The sequence below is a fragment of the Euwallacea similis genome, chromosome 6 (assembly GCF_039881205.1).
Source record: "Euwallacea similis isolate ESF13 chromosome 6, ESF131.1, whole genome shotgun sequence".
NCBI classification, from domain to species: domain Eukaryota; kingdom Metazoa; phylum Arthropoda; class Insecta; order Coleoptera; family Curculionidae; genus Euwallacea; species Euwallacea similis.
The window spans coordinates 1,481,822-1,505,063 of record NC_089614.1 but is presented as its reverse complement, the minus strand read 5'-3'; the positions used below and the strand labels follow the sequence as shown (position 1 = coordinate 1,505,063).

The following is a 23,242-nucleotide window of genomic DNA, read 5'->3' as shown; positions in this document are numbered from 1 at the left end:
GCGAACTTATTAAATTGACAATTACATTAACGCATTTTACAGGAAGCAGCCATGTTCTTTTCAAAGCCAACTAAGATACTTAGAATTATTATTGTACAATATTAAAAAATTGCAAATTAGCGCAAAAGCGTTAATTTTAGGTATAGGGATGCTTAATAGTAATCGATTAAGAATAAAATTTAGATTCTAGACATTTAAAAATATAGGGGGTGTTCCATTTGAAATAAGCGACTTTTTTGCTATCAATTTCTTTAAATATGACGTGGTTTTTGGACACCCTGTATGATATTTATAAAAACTTTTAACATTAACCTAATCTACCACATCTAGTTAACATGTCAGCAAATTTTCGCAAAGCCAGCTTCAATAATAGCCGAGAATTTTAAATTTTATAGAGATGGTGTTTTAAAAAGATTTTTCTTTTAAACCAGAATATCTTTAAAACGGTTAAGTTTAGGTATAGGAGTACCTAATAAGAATTTAATCAGCTTAATCCCTAGATTCCAAAAATGCAAAAATATACTAGGTGTTCCATTTGAAGTAAGAAAGTTGATCTCGACTTTCGGTATAATCGGAAGTGATATGACCTTCAAAATATTTTAAAAAAGTAAAGTGTATCTATATTAGTTTAACCCCCAAATATGAAAAATTTATATTAGTTACAAGTACAAAAGTTTCTAACGAAACAGTTACGTGAATCACCTTGTATAACTTACCAACTACTTCTTCCTACCTACTACTACTCAATTGAACAGCTGGTAGGTAGCCCATTCCGGTATTGTGCCTGTGCTTTGTATTCTATTCCCCACTTAAATCTTCATCGAAACAATGCGTACGGAGTTCGACTTCTCGTTTAGGTAAAATTTGGGCATTTTTGCAAGTCAGATCTCACCGTTGCCGCCTCGGCGTTTATTTTAAAATTTTAACCCTTAAGGCTCATAGATACTCGCGTAACAAACAATCATTTCTGACAACTAATTAAACAACAGTTTTAACAAATTTAAATCAACTCGTGAACTTATAATATAAATGAGAATAATAGTTGTTTATCAGTGAATTATGAAGTTTGCTTCTTTACTGGAGCAAGCTGAAGACGTGGATTTTATAGTTAAAACAGCCAGTAAGTAGAAACTTTACTTAATAGCCGGATTTGACCAGCAAACTGCTGTAAATTAGTTTAGTAATATAGGAAACAAAAGCAAACAGGCAAAAGCCGGTGCTGTTCACCGCATCGTTGTCCAACGCTAACATTTTTTGAGGTTATGTTATTGGAATTGATTTCTAGTCTCCACTCTCTCCTTATCTGAATGCCTTTCTAAAACAAGGAGAGAACATGAACTGGATAGTGACAGAGTAGGAACAGAAACAAACTGGAGATGAAGATGAAAGTGTCAAATAAATGTCACTTCTTGAGCTTTGTGCGTTTCTTCTGGATTAGCATTTTTTAATTAATTAATTTAATATTCAGTTTAAATGATTACTGTATGTTCAGTTAGGAAGCGGCCGTAAATATGAGCAGTGGTAAGCAATATATATCTTTCAATAAAATACGCACAGAATGTGTTGCTTAAATATGTAATGAGAGCAGCTCTAGTTGACTGGATTCCAGGCTTGGAAGGGAATGAAAACATGTATACATTTCCACACTTTCTACTCTATGGAAATGCCGGCAATTGAAAACTTAACTTACACATTACGAATAAAAACCTCTTCTCATTCATGCTTATCACAGAAATACTTTTGTTAAATCTCTTAGGTCATTACAATAGGAGTTATATCCAGAATTGTTCCCTCTTTTCTATCTAATTATACCCTAACATTGCTTTAAAGTTGAATGTAGAAATCTATGGCTATTTTCAAACCCATAAATGTGATGACCAAGGTATCAAGAAGTTAGGTTCTTGTAGAAAACATCAGGTTTATTTAGAATTCACTATTAATGTTTGCAATAAAATTTGGTGACTACCCACCAAAGATTAGGCCATTAAACATATACTTAATGTTCACATTCAGCAGAGTAAAGAGTTGGAATTTTTGCTGAATGGGAGTCTACCCTTCAGATATATATTAATCAGAGCTGTTGTTATTTTTGCTTTATATCTGCTTTATCTATATTTGAATGTCTTATATAAGTTATCTCATCTAATAAATAAAGAATTGATATGGACAAAGTTCTAATTAATAATTTGTAGTCTTTTTAAGGGAAAGAAAAATTTATTATAAAGATCTTACCATGCAAAATATAATACAATTGCTTATTATAAGATTCTGTAACATTTGATGTAGATTTGTAATAATGTATCCCTGTAATTTTCACTGTTTCATATCAAAATTATAGTTATGCATTGTTTACGAGAGTCTCTAAAATGTGTTTCCTCAGTTACTCCTCTATTTGGAGAGATAGAGGATAAATGTGACTATGATGACTCTATTATAGATTGTCATACTTATATTATACAGACCATCATCAGTATGATATAAAGGTAGTTTATAAATGATGACAACAGATATAAACACTTTAGACAATCCTAAAGCCAATAGTTATTTTAAACCTGTCTCAATTTTGCTAAGTGTGCATTACAAAATGAAAATTTGTGTATTAACAACTAGAGAATTTTCCAATGATGCATTTTCTTGTAGTAGAGAGAGATCCAAATAAAAGACGAGTAAAACCTGTGGAACAGGCTTGCGTGATAGATTTTGATGAAGAGAGCAGCGATGATTCTGATTTCCGAATTGAGGATCATGCCGAAGTCAGTGACGACGATGACGATGGTGATTCTATGGACAGTGGTGGAGGAAATAATGGTAATAAGATTTAGATGCTTAAAATTTGCTTAATAATACCACTTTACTGCCACTAGACTCAGGCAGTAGTAGCGATATCGAATCGGACGATTCGGAATTAGAGAAACTGGATGAGTTGAGAAATCTTAATTCTCCAAATGCCAATGGTTTCTCTTCAGTTACAAATATCATTGAAAAGGCCAATTCACAGTCCAAACTTAACGTATGTTGATTTGCACATATCTCTGATAGGACTTTAATGTTTTGAATGTATTTTAGTTCAACGAAAATGACGCTAATTTATTTATTTGTTGTGGATGTTTGGGAGATCACAGCGATGGAGTAAACGAAATTGTGGAATGTGACAATTGCGGTGTCACTGTCCATGAAGCTTGTTATGGAGTGTCTGATTCCAACAGCTTAGCCAGGTTAAGTTATTAACACTTTATTACTAAAGTTTTTGAAACTTTATTCATTATACAGCACCAATTCATTAGCTCCTACCGCACCTTGGTTTTGTGAGACTTGCAGGGCAGGTGTCAAAGATCCGATTTGCGAGCTCTGTCCCAATTCTGGAGGGATTTTTAAGGAAACTGATGTAGGAAAATGGGTTCATCTTATTTGCGCTTTATATGTTCCAGGTATGTTTAGCTAAATTTGCATTGAGTCATTGGTGAACTTGAGCTGATTTTAGGCGTGGCTTTTGGAGAAGTGGATAAATTAACCAGTGTAACGCTATTTGAAATGCCTTATAGCAAATGGGGCGCGAAAACTTGTTGTTTATGTTCTGACGATCGACTAGCCAGGACTGGTGTGTGTATCGGATGTGACGCTGGCATGTGCAGAACATATTTCCATGTTACTTGGTATGTTTGAGATGCAGTGCTCTGTTTTTGACATTATAAAATATTGGTTGCTACAGTGCTCAGCGTGAGGGGTTCCTATCTGAAGCTCACACAGAAGAAGTCGACCAAGCCGATCCTTTTTACGCACATTGTAAACTACATTCCGATAAAACTCTAGTCAAAAAACGGAAACGAAATTACTTGGCGTGGCAGCTGCGCATGCATCACCGGAAAATACAGTTTGATAAGGAGGGGCATATGGAAACTCCTGAGCAGCTTAGGATAATTAGAAAACTTGAGAAGCAAAAGTTACACTACTTGGAATATAAGAGAAGGAAGGCGGCTCCTTGGGGTAAGTTGACATCTCAACGTCTGGTATTATTTGTAACTTTTTTCAATATTTTTAATAATGGGTACAGGGTGTGCAAAATTGCAATCCAAGTTCAACACAAAAAATAATAAGTATATAAACTAGTCACCATTGCAGTCTTTTGATTTCCTTTAGCATAAAATGCAGGATGTAATTTTTTTTGACCTGAATGAACCACAATATGATCTCCAAGTCGTTATAAAGCAAGTTAATTTAAATACTCTTTTTTTTATGTCGAATTTTTATTACGTTAATTTGAGACACCTTCTACGATATTTGTGAACCTCAGTTACAATGCTTTTATACAATTAACCCAGTATGTTAATCCAACTTGTCTTCCTTTGCAGTTCCAACACAGAAAATGCCTAGACTAATCACAACTAGCGCCTCGGCCTGCCGTAAATTACTTCGAAAAGCTGAGATGATGGGCATCAAAACTGCTGCTTTAGAAACACATGACTCTCAATTAACCGCCTTAGCGGATATCAGGAAAAAATGGCACATTCCTCCCGCTTTTACAGTTGAGTTTATTGCGTATTATTTGGACAGAAACGAGCGGCTTAAAGACATGAAGTCCTCGTTAGAGACGTTGATGTCCGAAAACAACGTCCTGCTCGAGGATCAACAAACTTTAAGAGCTTCTTATGATAAAGTATGTAAGATTTTTTTAAATATTAGTGATAAATACTGATTCGGGGTGCATTAAGGTTCTTAAAAGAAGTGAAGAAGTTAGTGGGAAAACTGCGGACTTGAAATCCAGCATTCAAAAGTATCATTCAGCAATTCTAAGCGCCTGTCCCACGAAAAATATGCCGAATATTGACGACATTGGGAAACCTTCGGTAGTACTTCCGGTACGAGCTATGGCAGTTCCTACTGCAGCCGCTTTGAAGATGGGTATTGGGTTTCCTTTGAAGAATATTTCGAATGCTCGTGGAGACCGCGTTTTAAGGTAAGACGAGACTAAACCGCTGGACAATGATACATTTGAAAATAACGGGTTTATTAAGAATTTCTTCTTTAATAACTATTTCATATTTACCTTCTCATCGAAGAAAAATTCTTGATGAATCATTCCAACGGATGCTGAAAACGGCTTTTACCATCTCTTATCATTTTTGAAATATCTAGCTTGAAAAAACAATAAAAAATATTTTCTTTTATGCAGCAGTTATGTATTATGTGTCTGTTTATTTTCGTACAAGGAAGTAACCACTAATTCCCGTTTTCCTAAATTTAATTTAGTAGTCACCCGAAATCGAACAGAGAAGAGCCCTTGCAGCTGAACGAATGCGGTATTTGTCGGCAAAGACGCGACCAGCATCTCCTTGCCAAGTGCGACACGTGCCATTTATACTACCATACGAATTGCTTGAACCCTCCATTGTCCCGACTACCTAAGAAATCTAAACTCTATGGATGGCAGTGTTCGGAGTGCGACAAAACATCCGATTCTGAAGTGGAGGAGATGAAGACTCCGAGAAGGAGCAGAAGCGTGTATAGCCGTGATAGGTCCGAAATAGAGACTCTTGACGAATCTCCGAACACGCCGAAATTGAAAATTAAGCTTGTGGAATCGATGTTGGATAATTCAGCGGAGAAGACCAAGAAGGGGAGAAGGTATTCGTCAGTTAGCGACAGGGATAAATCGATGGAAGATAGTGAAAAAGTATGGAAAGGTAAGATTTCCCGTCTTCTAAAGGATTATTTTCGGAACTAGCCGGAATTTATCAAATTTCAAAAATGAAATCCAAATTACGTAATATTGCTCCCTAAAGTTTACGAGTTCCGATGTTTTTTAATGACTTTAGAGCGAAAACACTCTTCAGCTAACGCGTCCGAAGGCATAAGTAAAAAAGAGTCGAGTCAGGAAACCGTTGATCTGCTAGCGGAATTAGGAAGCAATGACGACATAGAGGTTATCATGGATAACGGACACGGCGAATCCCACGATGGCCACAAATCATCCAAAAAACGCCGAAGAGAAAAGCATAGAAATAGGTAAATTGTACATTGTCTTAACCGTCTTAGAGATGACAAAAGGGTTGTGATTTTTGCAGATACAGTCCGGAACCCGGAACGTCTAGCAAAGAGCATAAGCGAAAACGCAAGAAGAAAAGTCTTGACATGGAAGAAAGTCTTCCGCATCCCAGGATCACCATAAAGGTAAAACGTTCTAGGAGTTAACTATAGTTGGTTACTGATATGTATGATAGATTAAGTCAATACCCCTACCAGCTGGTGAAGTTGCATCAGAGTCAAATCCTCAATGTTTTTATGTCCCCAACGAAGCGGATGATAATGCTCCTCCCCCTATAAGCTTGAAGATTTCAAGTTCTAGGAAAAAGCATAGCCCAAGGTAGATTTTTAGGCCGATCTCGCTTTTAGGTTTTCTCAGCGAAGCATGATAATTTATTTAGGAACTCTTTCTCCGAGAGCACTTCGAAAGATCCGTTGGCTTTACCCGTTAAAGACCCCCTAGAAATTCCAGTGGTATCGCGGTCCGTCCGAGGTAGCATGACAGAGCGCACATCTCCCGGTTCCAAACCTGCTCCGATATTGAGTAGTCAATGTCATGTCTGTCAACAAAATGCCCTTAGTACTACTGCGGTTAGGTAAGTAACTATGAACCGGTATCGAATTTATACAATTTAACCCAGGCATAACACCAATTATATAGTGTTGTACGTGGAGTTAGGTATATACTAGCGAATTTAAAGAAGGAAAATGTTTCCATGTTATATCATAGATATTACGATTTAAATTGAAAAGCAATTGGTAAATAATCTACCTTATGCAGCTTATATCTTAATATACTATTTTTGACTTGTTACAGATGCGATGAATGCTTAAAGCTGTATCACTTTTCCTGTTTAGAGCCACCATTAAAGTCGTCCCCAAAAAAGCGAGGTTATTCGTGGCATTGTGCTGATTGTGATCCAACAGTAAGTGTCAGATTTCTGTTTCCTTAAAATCCTTTGACAAAGCCACACAACTCCATCGAATTTAGGGTTGCAGGTAGATCTTGGTAGATTTGAGTCCAGTTACGTACCTTAATTTTTAAGTTCCATCTGTGTGTAAATTATTAGAAATGCAACTGGACCTTAAACACTTATTTTGTGCACCCAAATTTGGGAGATTCGAATGGCTCTTCAGCGAACGATAGTAAACCCCGTTTTTTTTTCCTTTTTCAGGCATCCGAATGATCATGAAGTGGCACTAATATTGATGTTTTAATACGTTCATAATCAATTTGTGAGTTTGGATTGTCAGGTGAAGTGTTTAGTCTTATATTCATAATATACGACAACGTGAAAAAAATTGTAAATCGTTTTTCATACCAACGTGCGATAAAGTTTTTCTTGGGAATGGATGAGTGCGCTGATGACCTTATGAAACATACATTTATTTTTTCCCATTGAGGTTGAACAATAATAATAAAAACTTAAAAATAATTTTAAATTCTTAGTATCTAGTAATTGTAAAGTCACCAATTTCATTATTCACCAAACTGGTAGCAGTTCGGTAAAATAGCCATAACCATTCCGGTGTCGATAAAAAATTTCAGTGTCAAGTGCCTGATTGTTCACTCCGATGTTTCAAGTTCATGTTATTGATCTGTTTTTTTTAATAGCTTATGATAAAATGTATGAGGAAATCTATAACTTTTATATACATCATTTTTATTAATTATGTTATGGGAAATGTGCGTTATTGTGTGCGGAAACACAGAGTAATTTCGAAACGTTTTGAGGGTTTGGTTGCATTGTACAGAAAAAATAGTAAAAAGAAAATATGCTTTATTTTAATTACTAAAAATTTGAAAAATGGAGCACTGATATGTTGCTATCAAAATACACGATATCCTTGTGTGCCTCTGGAATGACCAAATCATCTCCTGGAGTCATAGTGGTTTTGGCCACGTAAATCTTTGCCGGGCGATCAATCCGTTCGTTTAAAAGATCTTGCAATCGCGCAATTTGATGTCTGTTGTATTTAGCCACCAAAATCACCAGTAGAATCAGTTCGTTATTACGTCTCAGCAATTTTTCAAGCGGCCACAATTGCGATGAATGTTCGTAGTCGCATTTGATCACCACTCTTTGCAGCTTCGACGAGAGAACTCTATTGAAGGCCGAGAATAAGCGGTCTAGGTCGATGTGAATGCTTTCGAATCTGTAAAGGAGAAATTCGGGTAAGTATTGGATTTTAAAAAAATCGATATTTTGTGATATGTTACCAACAATTTTTACTAAACAGCTAATATGCCGCAGCAAAAGTGGAATAATATACAAAGGTTGGGGCTTACCTGAACTCCTTGAGATTTTTTGCATAATTCAAGTGAGAGTATAAAATTGAGCTCAAATCTTCATTGGCGTCCAGACTTATTAACGATAGGGCTTGCAAGTCGTGGCATTTGAGAAGAACCTGAAACGTAATTATTACAAGAGTATAGAGTAGGTTTCGTTCAATAGAGTTTCGTTACATTCGTTGTAAATATGGTATATTTTACAGCAGGTATCCCAGACTGCAGGATTTTCAACAACGCTATGTTATGATGAAGATAACATGTGTGTGACTTTTCTGTTCTGAGAACAATCGTTTCATAAAACGTGAGTGCAATATAGCGTAAACCGTTTTTCTTTAACTTCAATGGTATTTGAAATATTCCAGTGCTTTCGTCTGCCACCCGGAAAACTACCTTTATCTTTGAACCATCGCGTTTTGTGAGTGAATATTTTATATACTTTCCATGGAGCTGAATCACTTCCCTTCTACGAAAGAAATGGAGAGTCCTATGCAAATTTAATATCAAAATTCCCGGTTTCATTCAATCTATTAACCAAAGCGTTCAATGATCAAAAATGCTGTCCTCATAACACTACATTTGCAACGAAAAATGAACACCTTGTGCTAATCCAAAGAAAATACTTCGACATTGATACTTCTGTACTGTCAGTTAGACAACATAACTGAAAACTGACTAGTAGTGGTACGTGACAGGGAAACAGAGCTTGAGAAGAGCAATTCAAGTTATTAAAAATCGACAAAGGATAAATGGGATATACATACCTCCTTAATAAAAGTTCCATTTACATATGATGGAACTTCTAATGTCAGTCTTTTCAGATGTTTGAGATTACTGATGAAGTCATATGCTCCAATTATTGCGGAGCTGTAACTATGTCCAAGAAATAATCGTTTAGATTTTTATTTAATATAATTATTGTAATTATAGGTCGTCAATCCAAAAATCGATGTACATCATAGCGCTGAAATTCGGCGATATTATCGGTTGTATGGCTAATTCAGTATTTTTTATGCTGCAGCTACTCATTACAAATAACAAAATAAATATTCAGTTTGAAATTTAATAAAAAATAATAAACGTATTATTCTAACGTCATTCAGTGGCAACAAAAGGCCGTTGTTGCTCCTTTCCCGTACAAAATGCTCTATTGAGGAAGCAACGAGCTTCCTACACCAGTTATTTAACTGCTTTGACATCGAAAAACACTAATAATAAACATGCAGTATATTCACACAAGCCTGCGCTCTTAAAAAACAGTTTCTGGTAAATAAATCTCCAATAAAACGCGAACTTTAATGAAAATACGGCGAAAAAATGGATTTTAAGTAAGCACATGCGTCACACGCAATAAAATGGCAGAATGGGAAAGTCGTAATGTCAAAACGAACAGATCTGCGACAAATTTGTTGACCGCGCCCTGTTGCCAACATTGTTGTTAACAGTTCCATTATTTACGTTTATGTTAAATTTAAATATTTTACTAAACGTTAGCGGATAGGTTACTCTTAGGTCCAAGTACTAGTTACAGTTCATTCACATAATTATTATTTTCCTAGAGTCGAATCCCTCATTGAAAACTTTTTGTATTTTGAATGTAAGAGTTGGCAACGAATTTATACAATTTATGACGTGCATCAGTTTTTGTACTGGATGGCCTATATGTTCTATTGTACTTACCACGGCACTCTGAAGGGGATTTCTTCCACCTCCATCTTGTCATAACTGAAAATGAATCGTAAATATTACCCGAACAACATAATAGCAAACGACAATCATACCTACTTTAAGCACGACACGATTTCCAAATCTGTCAAATGACGGCAATTGTTAATGACGTGTCGAAACACGTTCTGCTTCTCAGTTTGATCTACATTCCCCTCTAAAATATTAAACTTTCTGTATATTAAGCTGTTAATAAGACGGATTTCAATGTTACCCTGGAGGACACAGAAAGTTAAGCAAAGTTTCTTTAAGCTTCTAGAGCGTTTAGATAGTAAAATGTCTATTACCGCGTTAATGAATGTAGAGTTACATACTCTAGTGTGATAAAAGGAGAGCTCGTTAAAATCTAAGTTCTTTATTGATTTGGATTTATAGATGTGCTGAAAATAAGCGGTTATTTGAGGTGTGTTTGACTAGAGGTAAATCAACTTACTAAAGACGTTTTCAAGGTGCAGGGCATTTCAGTTAGAAATGAATGGACCACGTTCCAAGACTTCTCCGTCCTGCTCTCGAATACCTCGGACAGCGATCTCTTTCTGTTATTCAGCTGCAGCATTTCCAGCTTCACTGAAAGAGGTGTTTTAGTTAAACATTCAGAAAGAATAGTCAATAAGTATACAGGGTGTAGGAAAAGTTAGCATGTAATTCACAATAGGACTAGAGCGTTTTGAAGCAGAAAGGAGAAGATCATGTTGGCTAACCCAGCGACACGGGTTTGTTAGAAAAATAGTTGTAATTTTTGCATTAAGGTTATTACTGAAAACGTTTTTGCCGTCTTTGACCGAGTTTGGTGGAAATAGGCCCTCTTCAGACTTACTGTAACAAATTGTAGTAATGTTACTACGATGTCTTTCATATATCTTCAATAATCCAAAGGGCTGGTAATCCAACAGCGTTAGATTTGTCTTAGACTTGATAACCAACATCCGAAGGTTCCTTAGATTGCAAACTATATAATCGTAGCGTAAGGATTGAACTTCGACGTCGTCGGCATCATATATCTAAAAATAATGTGTTTATCGAAGTTGTATATTTATATACTTCTTTAATGAGTACTTAATGTTAATAAAATCGCAATATAAAAGGAAGTTACCCAAAGCTCGTCCAATTTACGCAGTTCGTTGAAGAACATATAATAGATCCGTCGGAAGTCTGCCCGGTACTTGGTGACAAATTTGATGCACAAAGACTTCAAATTTGATAGATTGTCCCTATAGCGTTCCCTTGGAGATGTGAATTGGTCAGCTTCCACGGAAATTGCTAGTTTTTTAAGCTACAACATTTTACTTAAAAAATTACCGCTTTTGGGGGCCTAAGTGATACTCACTTTACTGTACAAACTCACATCCTCATTTCTCATTCCTAATATCGTATCCAAAGCACGTAATTCTTCTAGCTGAGGCAATAATCTCACTATATCCCTAATTTCTTCTAAGGTCAGCCAGTAGAGCTTGTTAATGTTTAGCCGTTTTATGTACTCATATCCGACTTCTTGACTAATTTGCTTATACAATTGCTCTTTGTGGGCAGCAAAACACCCTCCGAGATCAAAATTTCTGAAGATGCACAGGCATTTTTTCATTCGTCACACAAAGAACAACTCGCACTTACATCACAACATTCTTACCCCTGAGCAAAAACAGGAATTCGTCGGAGCTTTTGCAGAAATTGATCAAGTCGAGTGCGGTCAAATTCTTGACCACCTCCTCCCATATCTCACAAGGGAGGATGTCCATGTTTCCGAATCGGACTAATCTAAAGAGATCGAAACTTGTTCGATAGTACGCCGAACTGCACTTACTGACATTCCTGCTGCTATTTTCGGGCGGATTATTTTTGAATAGCCTTTACGTTTCAGGATCGTTCTCGCCTACGCGAATCCAGAGATAAAAGTGTGTGTTTCGATGCACAGATCTGGTTCGTCCATTATTTAAATTCAGCCCCAGTAGTTCTAAGTAAAACATGGTACTTGCCAGAAAAATATGTCAGGAAATAAAGTTCGAAGAAGCCTCTTAAAGTAGCAAAAAGGCGATTATAAAAAGGGTAGTTATAGACATTTTTTTTTCTTAAGAGACTCCTGACAATGAATGGCCAGGACGTGACAAAAGCTTTCGACTGCGTGAACCAAAAAAAAAGAACATATAAATAAACAAAAATAATCAAAGACTGTGACTATAAAACGATTATATGATCATTTCCCATAGGAACCCATAACACATGTACCACGTGCATAAACAAAAACCATAACACGCTCCAGAATTCAGCACTTTCAGCATCTTTTTATTATATAAAGTCAGGTATTTAGCATAGGATTATTATTGTTGTAATAATCATCAGTTAGTCTAGTTGCTAGTATATCGAGTACAAAAATCTTGTAACTTTAGTTTATAATTTGAAAATAAATAATTTTTTTTAAGAAGTTTTCTTTGAATGAAAACTTAACTAAACCGAAAACAAACAAATTTCCTATCAACAAATAAGTTTTTTCATTGTTTACGTACTATCTAACTGAGTTTCTATTGTATTTTTTATCAAATTTATAATTGTTTTTCTCAAAAATTGCTTGAGAGATTTTGAATCGTAATACGTCATTGAATGTAGTTTTGAAAGATCTTTGATTTAAGGTGTCACTTGACCTATGTTTCAATTTATAAAAATCGGCTATTTGGCGCTACCGGTGACATAAACAATATTTTAAAAAATAAACAAACGTCAAAGAATAGTATTTTTATTCTATTTAATGTTGCATTTGAATTTTTTAAAAATAATCATTTGTTAAAAAGTTAGCGGGGGAGACAATTTAAAGCCGCACGGTATAATAAGAACCGTATTTGCTGCTGTGGGTCCGGACGCTGCTGCTCTCTCTAGGGTTGTTTAGGGATAGTGTGAACGGCATTTCCGAATTTTTAACTCAAAATATCGTCAAATCTTTTTAAATGAACATTGCGTAGTATAAAAAATTAGGGAGTGTGTGGAATTAATCTGAATTTAAAAACAGTAAAAATCAAACTCCTATATAGGGTGTCCATTTGAACACTTCCCTGCTCTCTTATTTCGAAACGGGATAAAAAAAATTTTATCGCCAGAACACATTGATTTTGTTATCGAGGGAGAACAATTTTTACGTAGGATTCACTGCGCCTCTTTCAATCCTCTACCCCACAGAGCCACCCTCTCAAATATCTTAAGTCCTAAAGGGGGTTAAGTGATGCATCACTTAAAAGGGCTTTTAATTCTCTACATTTTGGTACCTCATTTGTTACCTGCGACTATTGTGTTATCAAATTAGTCATATTTTAAGAATTTTTATTCACACATGTCTTATGATTAAGAAATTGTAATAAATCAATTTATCATCAAAAGAAAAGAAGCATTAATCACTGAAGCAAATATTTATTAATCTAATAAATTTCCTCGATCCGCTAAAAGAAACATCTATGTAGAATATGAATTCTTTTATTTATTTTTGTTTGTAATGGAATGTTATTTTCAGAAATCTTGATATTATCTTGCTTAGATGTCCTGAGTTGAAACTAGGTAAAAATCGCGCGATCGCTGAATACTATACCTGGAAATACCTCAAATTGAATCGAAGTAAAAATTTGAGCGACTAAAAAGAAAAAAGCCATAGGCGGACGTGAAACCGAGCAGTGCAGTGCATGCTGTGTTGAAAATAAATAGTAATCGAAATCCCCCTTCTCAATGACTGAGAAATGGCAGTTTTTGGTGACAGGATTCCAAATGAATCATAAATCAAGAAGACTTATTTGCAATAAATGACGGGTGATTGATCATTGTACCTAATTTAACCTCGCTTAATTTTATTTTCTGTGTTGGTGACTACTCTAAGTGGTTTTTGTCACTGTTTATACACTTCACCGCAAAATTAACGCACACATTTTAAAAGTAAAATATGTTTTAACCAATATCTGTATACAGGGTGACCCAAACTTAAAGTGCCAAACTTCACCAGCATATTGTACATTTAAAAATATTTTAAAAATTCTATGTAACATTGGTCAAAAAATGCTTCGTAGAGAAAATACAGGGTCAATTTTTCTCTCCGATTCACCATTCTCGAATAGGAAAATAAACACCGTTCAAAGTGTATTTTTTATTATTGTCTGATTAACAAAAAAAACATAAAAAGGATAAGCTGATTGCTTCCATTCCAGCAGGTTGTCAAGCTATACAACCAATGCGTATTGCTGTGGCTACCAGAGCAGTCGTCCAAAGTACCAATATAATGAAATGGGGGGCAATCATTTCGAGGCACTTCCAGTTAATCAATAACTTTTTATGTTTATATTTATTTTTTCTTGTTTATCAGACAATAATAAAAAAAATGCAGTTTGAACGGTTTTTATTTTCTTACTCGAGAATGGTGCATCGGAGAGAACAATTGATACCCTGTATTTTCTTTACGAAACATTTTTCGACTAATATAACACATAGAGTTTTTTTGATATTTTTAAATGTACAATACGTTGGCGAAATTTGGTATTTTAAGTTTGGGTCACCTTGTACATAAATATTCCTTCAAATGTTAATTTGTTTTCATGTTTTGTAATTTTTTTTATTGCTTGTTTTTTAAAATACACTACATCACATTTGAAATGAGTTTGTGCAATTTTTATCACTATGCATTAATTTTGCGGCTAAGTGTATGTCTTTCCTGAAGCATATACACGCTATATATTATTTCGTTTCGCGTATCGTTTCCATAGCCAGACCCTACGTTCGCAAAAAAAGTGTAAAGTTATTTGAATGTCTGGAGGCAATCGTATCTTTGTTATTGCAAAAATGCCTTTGCAAAAGATATCGATTCTTAGATGATTCGGCCAAGTGATGGCACGACAAACAAGATATTTGAAATAAGGGATAAACTAATCATCAAGTGAACTTGGAACGAAAATTGTTTGGCAATATTTTTTTCAGTTTCCGAGATACGGAATCATTTTGGTCCCTAATTTTTGCGATTTTTTGACGTCGAAAGTGAAGGTCCGAAAAGTACTTTTTCAAAGCTCTATAACCTTAATGGTAGTGTCCACGGTCAACGCAGGTTTACTGCACTCACTTTCACATGAAATGCACCACCCAGTAATAATAATAATTAAGTCTTGTAATTTTGGCAAAATAATGCTAGTGGTTTTTTTGTCATCGACCTATTAGATTTTTTATTCAATTGTAAATAAATAAAATAATATTTACGTGGAAATATCAGTTTATTTTGTTGTTGAACTGTGAACAAGACATCTCAAAATGCCCCCAGTGAGACAGCGTCGAAATTTTTCCCACGTTTCGGATTTTGATAGAGGGCGAATTATCGGCATGAAGGAGGGTGGACTTTCTTTTCGTGAGATTGCCCGAAGAATGAATCGGAACCACACTACGATTGCGAGAATATGGTCTTCGTGGTCTGAAGAGAGGGTTCAGCGACATCGTCCAGCTGGACGTCCTCCCCGTAGCAGCAACGCATGTGAAGATCGACTTCTTAGGCGGATGACCATTGGTGATCGATTTCAAACAACAATGTCTGTTGCAGTAGATTGGATGGGAGCTCTAAATCGTCGGGTGTCAATGGCTACAGTTTACAGAAGAATTTCGTCTTTTGGCCTGCATTCATACCGCCCAAATCTACGACTGCCACTAACCGCCCAACACCAAGCTTCCAGATTGGCCTGGTGTCAAGAACGAATTGATTGGAATCATGAGTGGAACAATATCGTCTTCAGTGACGAGTCGCGATTTTGTTTATGGATCAATGATGGTCGTAGAAGAGTCAGACGATACCGAGGTGAAAGAAATTTGCAATTTTCTGAAAGGCGCCACACAGCTCTAACACCTAGTGTTATGGTCTGGGGTGCGATATGTGTTGGACGAAGATCTTCTCTTGTGTTCATTCCAGGCACCCTAAACGCACGTCGCTACATTGACAATGAGGCCAGTATTAGTACCTTTTATGCAAACGTTACCAAATGGCATTTTCCAACAGGATAATGCAAGACCACATAGTGCGAACATTACTCGACGATACCTGGAAGAAGCACAATTTGAAATACTGCCTTGGCCTGCACGGTCACCGGACCTATCGCCCATCGAACATCTTTGGGATATAATAAGTCGCCGTCTTCGAAATTTACCGAGGCCTCCAAACAATGTGGATGATCTACAACATCATCTTGAGGTAGCATGGAATGAAATACTCCAGGAAGATATTGATCATTTATTGCAAAGCATACCGCGAAGAGTACGTGCTTGCATTGCCGTACGAGGCGATGTCACTCATTATTAATTTTTTCATTATTAAATGTTGTATCTTTTAACTGAAAGTCTGATCATTTGATACTCTATTATGAAGCATTATTTTGCCAAAATTACAAGATTTAATTATTATTATTACTGGGTGGTGCATTTCATGTGAAAGTGAGTGTATTTTTAAATATGATTTAGGAAATTAAATGTCGACTGTTTGCATCTCTAGTTTGAGCCGAAATATTTTGTCAATTTTAGCTCTTCCAAAGGCAATTCTAACACTATCCAAGAATTTTTTAAAGCATCAAATACATTATCCACAAACGTGTTATTAATAAAAATTACGAATTCCGGACAATTCGGTGAAGAAGACATTGCCCCTGTAGGATCGTAATACGTTGTTTATGGTTATTTTTCATAAGAGAATTAAATTTATTAGATCACATATCATTCGACCCTCCAAGGTGTTAAGTTTTAACAGACTAAGAAAAAATGTGAACGTAGGAGTGGCTTTATCTTTGTTATATGTGTGTATCAATTATGAATACGACGTATAAAATTCTAAATTAGTATCGTTTTCGAACAAGTTCTCTTCGCAATAGGAAAGGTATTTTTCATTCCGCTTGAGTATGTTTGCATAACGAAACTGCTACCTTGAATTGGCGATTTTTCTCCCATTTTATTAAATCTGGAAACATCACATGTATCGTTTCTCAGACCGATCAGCTGTATTTTTACAAAAGGTAGGTAGTACCAATATTATTTCGTAAATAATTCACTCGAATGTTAGAACTGCGACGTAACTCACATTCGTAATGTGTGCTGCACTAATAATCAGGAAACCCGAGTTTTCTTATGTTCTAAAGGCTCTTGAGGTACGCCATGAGTCAGTGAGTAAAAGTGGGTGGTATTTAACTGTCACTTTGTGAGTAACAGTGGATGTTGCCGACGTGATTCTGGCTCACGCTTTTGCTGTTCAATGGTTCTTTCTTGTGGTTTACAGTTAAATTTTATCAGATCAATGAGAACGAATTAATATTAAATTTTTTTCAGAAAGTGAAATTCATTTGTTTTCCGGAATTAGTGTTAAATATTTTTGTGCTTCAGGTCTCAACTGTGTGTTAAATGCAAAACGTATCTGTACCTTACATAAGAATTAGGATTTCTAACATTAAAAACTCCCGCTGTTTTTCTTGCACATCTTCCTGCTCCCCATAAATAAAATGAATTTCATTTTTTTTTACACACGAATTATTGCAATCAATTTTAACTGATTTGAATACCTATTATTTTCGACCAGTACTACAGGTAAGTAAAAAATATTTTATTTTTATAATAGGTACCAACATGTAGAGAATGAAATGCGCTTTAAAATGACATATCACTTAACCCCCTTTACCACTTAAGATATTTGAGGAAGTGGCTCTGTGGGGTAAAGGGATGAACAAAGCGCAGTGAACTCTTCATAAAAGTTCCCCCACCCCCCGATAACAAAATCGACTTGTTCCGGCGATTTTTAAAAAATCTATCCCGTTTCGAAATAAAAGGGATGCGAAGTTTTCAATTTAACACCCTGTATATATTATAAAGAACAACTTATACTTTGATTTGTTAAATTACAACTATTAATAAATAAAATACATTTCATTTTGTAATCTCTGCTTAGTAGATACCCTATGAATAACTGGTATTAATGACAACTAAAACTATCAGGCAGTGAATTATATTTTCCACATAACATAATGAAATCAGTTTTCATTCTACAACCTACTCAACCCCGAAAACGAAAATTGATAACATAAAACTAATTTAGAAAAAAAATGAATTAACAAAAACAAAAATTCGAGATTCTGAGAAGATTTTTGCCTTTTTGAGTGTGTTTTAAGAAATATGTTTGTTTGTTTTAGTTCTGCGATTTTTGGTTAGTCTTTCATTAATATAAACTAGCATGTCTTGAGACGCAAATAACAACTTTTCCCCAATAATCTGTACATTTGCTGTTACATAAAATTTAACGCATCCTGTATATACATTTATGTTCATCTTTTCATTTTGAATCTTCAAAAAAAAAATTTTAACACTGAAATATAGAAAATCTCTTGGGTTTCTAACCTCGCAAACTGGTCTAGAAATAATTCCTTTAAAATAAATTATTCTTCTTTTATTTTACTAAACAATTTTTGTCCCAGAAACCTTTGTTTTTGATTTTTTATCTGGAATTTTTTGCACCACACACAAAAACTGAAAATAATACAATCTAATTATAAAACTCTTTCACCAGCTCGCTATCTAAAACTATAAAAATCCACTGAAGACACCACACTATCAGAATTAAACAGCTCATCGTCGACTTCGCAAACACGATAATTTCTCATAAAATCACGCGCATCTGGTTTGGCAAAAAACTTCTTATAATCGCAATTTTTTTTATATTTGTGCATTAATCGAAGGGCTGCATTCAAATAAGATCTTTTCAGCCCTTTACCCGCCAAAAATAGCAATATCAGCTGCGGATTTAAAACTAAGAAACTTTCTAACGTGTTCAGGGACGTCGCGTGGGAGTAGTCACAATTGATGAACACTCTGTGAAGCTTTTGAGTACGGATTTTACAAAGACTATCAAAGAGGACTGGTAAGTTGGCGGATAAGTTTTCAAAGCTGGAAATGAGAAAAATTTAACTTCATGGTGAAAGGAAGTTTGAAGATCTGACCAAAAATCCTGCAAGTTTGAGGCGTACTCCAATGCCTTGTAAGTGTTTCTATTGAGGTACTCGTTGGTATGGTCACTGATGATGCGTAAAAGTTTCAAATTCGTGCAGTACTTGGTCAGCTGAAAAAAATTGTGACGTTACTGGTAGACGGGAAGATATTAGGATTTTCGTTGATATGTCTGGATATTGATAAATATTTTTTCCCCATAGAGATGGGTTTATCGGAAATGGTTCCGTTTATAAGTATTGATTGAACGGATCTAGAGTTAAGCACATTCAAGTTCAAATTATTTAAATCAGAAAGTACCTACAGTTAAATTGATGTTTAATTTATAAAAGAGTCGGAGGAAAGTTTGTAGAAAAAGCGTTATCAAATACAAATTTAAAAATGAAAGAATACTTACATCTATTAGAAAATCTCCCTGTAAATGTGAAGGAACTTCCAAGGTCAATTTCTCCAAATGTCTCCAGTTACTTATAAAGGGATATGCATCAATAATTGATACGTTGCAACTAAAATAGACGTACGTATATAAACAAACACATACAAACGTAAAATATTACATTAAATCACCCTCTACCTCCGTATCAAATCTACAAAAATAAAGGAAGAATATTCTTAAGAAGAAAATGTATAATTTTTACTATAAATTTTACCTCGAACACTGCATTAACTCTAAGGTATTAAGTCTTGGACAGTTTTCTATTATATCTAGAATGGGATATTTCTTAGGCAAATGCGCTAATGATCTGTCTTTATGAAAGTGTTCTCCTACAAAGAGAAAAATACCCGTCACTTATGTATCAAAATGCTAAGTATTATTAACATACTTTGTAAAATACACGATTTAATGCTTAATTTCTTTAGACCGGCGCTATTTTCCGATTTCAAAAAATCCCACGATGCTCTAATAAATTCTTTAGTACAAAAACATCTGTAATGGAAAAAATTTAACTCCTCGAATTTAACGTTCTTTATTTGTTGAGTCAAATATATTTCCTAAAATAAAGCAATAATAAATTTAATACCGAGGACAATTAATTAACGGTGTGTATTAAATTCATGGAACACTAGCAACATCTCACGAACACCATTTTCATTCAAGTTTTATGAAATTTTGTCCATTTAAGTAAGAAATGCTCAGTGGCGTGACAAGAGTTTCATAAGCTGATGTTATTTTGAAACAGGCAGAATTTTTCTTATTAGACCACTCACACATCCAGATTAAATTTTTCGAAAAAAATGCTAATGCATTCCATTTAGAAATTGCTAAAATCAATGACATGGCTGGGAAGTCAACCGTGGTTATCCAAGGAGGCAGGAATTTGGTTGAGAGATAAGTGGGAACACGATCTTCTTTTCTGAAGAACTTCTTCAGAAGATTCTTTTACATTGGCTATGTCTATATCCATCTCCAACTGACCAATTTTACACTTTACACAACGGAACATGGCTTAATATTTTCCACCGACGAGAAAGTGAATACTGAAAATTTCAATATTTTTTACTACAATTCTGTTAAGAACTCTTCCCTTTAGCGAAGAGTGTTCTAAACGAAAAAAGTTAAGAAAAGTTTGAAAAATTAAATAATAAATTAATATATAGGACGTTTAATAAAGAAATAATACTTTCCTGCCCATTTCAAAAAATGGTAAACATGGCGTCATTCTATCTAGCATAATTTCTTGCCCAAGTACATTTTTAAATTCGGGTAAATAATTTCAGAGATATTGGAAACGTTCCATTTATTGTTAGCAAATAATCCATTACCCTGTGAACTTTTGGATCGAAGGGCATCTCGCACCGAGATAGCCGGAACGAGCTCCAAGCCTGCTCCAATTTACTCTCAAAAGGCTTAAAAATTGAGACATCTCTCAATAACACAATTTTATCTTTTGGAATGCGTTCTAAAAGGCGAAGAGTTAACAACATAAACCCATAAAACTTGAGAGCAGTACCGTAACACATGATTATAGATTTAAACCTTGTACTGCTGAAGTACTTGGCGAGACCAAAGGGTCTGTAATCCAATAAAGGGATGTAAACCCTAGATTTAATCACTAACTGATTCAAAGATTGCAACTTTTCTACGATCATGTCGTAGGATATTGGGAGAGAATCTGTGCTGTCTGAGTCGTATATCTAAATAGGACATATCTAAATCATTGCACCTATACAAGGTTTACAAATTCAGTTACTTAGAAATGCTATTTTTGCAACTACAACAATTAGTGATGGAGAGATAGTTAAATAGAAAAGTTGTTAAATCACACCTAGGTATTGGTCAAATTCTTTATTTCTAAGGGAACTAGAATGATGTTAAAGTTAGAAGCACGTTAATAATTTGACCCTTAATCAACCCCTCCTCTTTCTCTCTCACTCCCTTTTAGTTACAAATATAGCAATGCATACATGTATGCCTCCAATTTGTAATGCCCTGTATAACTTACCTATTTATTTAACTCATTCAACTCAAACTAGACAAAAAATACCATATACCTGACTTACCCATAAAACATTAAGACCAAATAGCTCAGTAAAAAGCTTGCTCAATCCATAAGAAAACTTGGGATGCTTGCGTATTACATGTAAACATAACTTTCTTAAAAGATAGAGATTATTTTGAAATAAAGCTGTATTTGGTTCTAGTAAGTGATCTCCTTCAATTGATATTGCCAGGGTCTTAAGCTAAACCAAAATTTGAAGAACCAATGAAATTATTTTACAAGGGGGGCTTAACAAGGCTAAATACTTACCTTCCCATACAGAACAATATCTCGGGCTCGCATACTTAAGGCAGTATTCAATGCATATAATTCTTCTAAATTGGTCAAACCTTTCACAAGTTTCCGCAAATCTCCCAATGATACCCAATGCAACTTATTAATATTTAAACTTTTGATGCATTCATATGCCACATTATTTTTTATGTAAGTGTATAAATTGGTATCACAGAGATCATAATTGCAGCTTATATCAAATGATCTGAAACATTGGAGTAGGTGATGATGGTGGTTGGTGATTTAAGACAAACTTCAAACAACCAAAAATAAGGTAGGTGTTTCTCAAAAATTATTTTATAAATTACGATTAAAAAAGTTAGTAGTAATAAATTGAGTATTATTGTTTTATGATATTTTACATCATGTTCGGGTAGTAAGTCAATAACTGAACGATATATAAAATAAACTACCTACTCAATCAATTACCAATAATTATAACTCTATTTTTGCTTATTTCTTGAAAATAAATTACAGTTAGGAAGGTATACTTTTTAAAGGTAATTGGATTATGTACACAGACATTAGTGGAGATGCTAAGTAAGTACCTTACTTCTCTTAGTTCTGTGCACCAGTAACTAAGGCAAGAATCTTCATTTCTGTCATATTGTCATTGTAAAAGATAGGACTTTAAATAAAAAACAATAATTCTCTGTCTTCGATTTAATGTCAGGGACATAAAGGGATTGTCCTGTGACCTTACAAGGGTTCATAATAAAATAATATTCATGTTACTGCTGTAGCTACTCATTCTTAAACTTGCACAAAGTTCAAACAGAGCAGTCCTTAATAAAAAGTTTTAATCTCTTGCTTTTTACCAATGATACTTACTTGACAATATTTCTGTCTCTTAAAAAGATATCATATTCGTCTGATGTCTTGCAGAAATTAATCAAATCAGTGGTGGTCAAGTAACTAAAAATGTTTTCCCATATCACATGAGGAACCCAGATCCCCAAGATTGAGGCCATGGCTCTCAGTCTTGTTTGTCTTGTCAGCTCAAGGCATTTCGCTATCAGCCAGTGAAAACCAATTTATACAGGAAATAATTGACCAAATCTGGTAAATTTTTCGCTAAAAGAGAAATTATTATTTATAGAAAATTTTTGAATTGGCGCAGTACCAAAACTGCTAAAGGAAATGGGAACAGCTGTTCTTTGTTTTGTTTGAGTTGCACAGTCAGTAAAATGTCAGTTTCAATGGTGAATTGAGTCCTGCGCATGGGAAACGAAAGAGGTATGTAATGAATAGGAGTTGGAATTAATTAAACACGAATATTGTATGTTGATTTACTAAATTAGTCAGAATTCTGCAAGACAGCTAAAATAATCTGTATAAACAATTTTTAAAATGGAGATAATAGTAAAATTATGTCAGTTAAATGATTATGTTTGTAGTTTACCAAAAAACTACATTCTCTACATCTAGGGAATTTTGTTTCTCTAATGATAACAATAAG

General features: G+C 34.7%; 3 protein-coding genes across 7 annotated transcripts; 1 reads left to right on the top strand and 2 right to left on the bottom strand.

Annotated features, from left to right (window-relative positions):
* The first annotated feature begins 742 nt into the window (after nucleotides 1-742).
* Nucleotides 743-7,747, top strand: LOC136409693 (PHD finger protein 14). 2 transcript variants are annotated; one of them, XM_066391373.1, is made up of 16 exons: nucleotides 743-1,120; nucleotides 2,641-2,808; nucleotides 2,865-3,010; nucleotides 3,067-3,215; nucleotides 3,271-3,428; nucleotides 3,482-3,653; nucleotides 3,710-3,984; nucleotides 4,350-4,654; nucleotides 4,710-4,954; nucleotides 5,248-5,681; nucleotides 5,814-6,003; nucleotides 6,063-6,168; nucleotides 6,219-6,361; nucleotides 6,423-6,617; nucleotides 6,839-6,947; nucleotides 7,197-7,747. In XM_066391373.1, exons 1-16 carry the CDS (start codon nucleotides 1,060-1,062, stop codon nucleotides 7,206-7,208), a joined length of 2,868 nt encoding a protein of 955 aa, XP_066247470.1. In that variant the 5' UTR covers nucleotides 743-1,059; the 3' UTR covers nucleotides 7,209-7,747. The 2 variants fall into 2 exon arrangements, with proteins under 2 accessions (XP_066247470.1, XP_066247471.1); XM_066391374.1 differs by lacking the exon at nucleotides 743-1,120 and adding an exon at nucleotides 1,395-1,521.
* A 41-nt stretch (nucleotides 7,748-7,788) lies between these two features.
* LOC136409694 (uncharacterized) lies at nucleotides 7,789-11,904 on the bottom strand. 3 transcript variants are annotated; one of them, XM_066391377.1, is made up of 11 exons: nucleotides 11,648-11,901; nucleotides 11,364-11,592; nucleotides 11,130-11,309; nucleotides 10,854-11,037; nucleotides 10,470-10,603; nucleotides 10,251-10,416; nucleotides 10,097-10,193; nucleotides 9,992-10,036; nucleotides 9,076-9,184; nucleotides 8,312-8,430; nucleotides 7,789-8,178 (listed from the first exon to the last, which is right to left on the bottom strand). In XM_066391377.1, exons 1-11 carry the CDS (start codon nucleotides 11,770-11,772, stop codon nucleotides 7,815-7,817), a joined length of 1,752 nt encoding a protein of 583 aa, XP_066247474.1. In that variant the 5' UTR covers nucleotides 11,773-11,901; the 3' UTR covers nucleotides 7,789-7,814. The 3 variants fall into 3 exon arrangements, with proteins under 3 accessions (XP_066247474.1, XP_066247472.1, XP_066247473.1); XM_066391375.1 differs by having other exon boundaries at nucleotides 10,097-10,416; nucleotides 11,648-11,904; XM_066391376.1 differs by having other exon boundaries at nucleotides 10,097-10,416; nucleotides 11,664-11,875.
* A 5,947-nt stretch (nucleotides 11,905-17,851) lies between these two features.
* LOC136409599 (uncharacterized) lies at nucleotides 17,852-22,971 on the bottom strand. 2 transcript variants are annotated; one of them, XM_066391210.1, is made up of 11 exons: nucleotides 22,615-22,971; nucleotides 21,760-21,988; nucleotides 21,512-21,691; nucleotides 20,962-21,145; nucleotides 20,774-20,910; nucleotides 19,834-20,002; nucleotides 19,660-19,774; nucleotides 19,567-19,596; nucleotides 19,407-19,515; nucleotides 19,003-19,121; nucleotides 17,852-18,949 (listed from the first exon to the last, which is right to left on the bottom strand). In XM_066391210.1, exons 1-11 carry the CDS (start codon nucleotides 22,752-22,754, stop codon nucleotides 18,577-18,579), a joined length of 1,785 nt encoding a protein of 594 aa, XP_066247307.1. In that variant the 5' UTR covers nucleotides 22,755-22,971; the 3' UTR covers nucleotides 17,852-18,576. The 2 variants fall into 2 exon arrangements, with proteins under 2 accessions (XP_066247307.1, XP_066247308.1); XM_066391211.1 differs by lacking the exon at nucleotides 19,567-19,596.
* Between the last annotated feature and the right edge of the window lie 271 nt (nucleotides 22,972-23,242).

Coding starts and splice junctions, on each gene's coding strand:
- LOC136409693 (XM_066391373.1), top strand. CDS start 1,060: ATGAAGTTTGCTTCTTTACTGGAGCAAGCTGAAGACGTGGATTTTATA. Junction 2,809..2,864: donor CAGTGGTGGAGGAAATAATG/GTAATAAGATTT, acceptor TACTGCCACTAG/ACTCAGGCAGTAGTAGCGAT. Junction 4,955..5,247: donor CGTGGAGACCGCGTTTTAAG/GTAAGACGAGAC, acceptor AATTTAATTTAG/TAGTCACCCGAAATCGAACA.
- LOC136409694 (XM_066391375.1), bottom strand. CDS start 11,772: ATGGACATCCTCCCTTGTGAGATATGGGAGGAGGTGGTCAAGAATTTG. Junction 10,417..10,469: donor GCACCTTGAAAACGTCTTTA/GTAAGTTGATTT, acceptor GCTTATTTTCAG/CACATCTATAAATCCAAATC. Junction 8,431..9,075: donor ATGGAACTTTTATTAAGGAG/GTATGTATATCC, acceptor ATTACGTTTCAG/GTTCTTCTCAAATGCCACGA.
- LOC136409599 (XM_066391210.1), bottom strand. CDS start 22,754: ATGGCCTCAATCTTGGGGATCTGGGTTCCTCATGTGATATGGGAAAAC. Junction 20,911..20,961: donor ATCTATAATCATGTGTTACG/GTACTGCTCTCA, acceptor TTCGCCTTTTAG/AACGCATTCCAAAAGATAAA. Junction 19,597..19,659: donor GAGTTAATGCAGTGTTCGAG/GTAAAATTTATA, acceptor TTATTTTTGTAG/ATTTGATACGGAGGTAGAGG.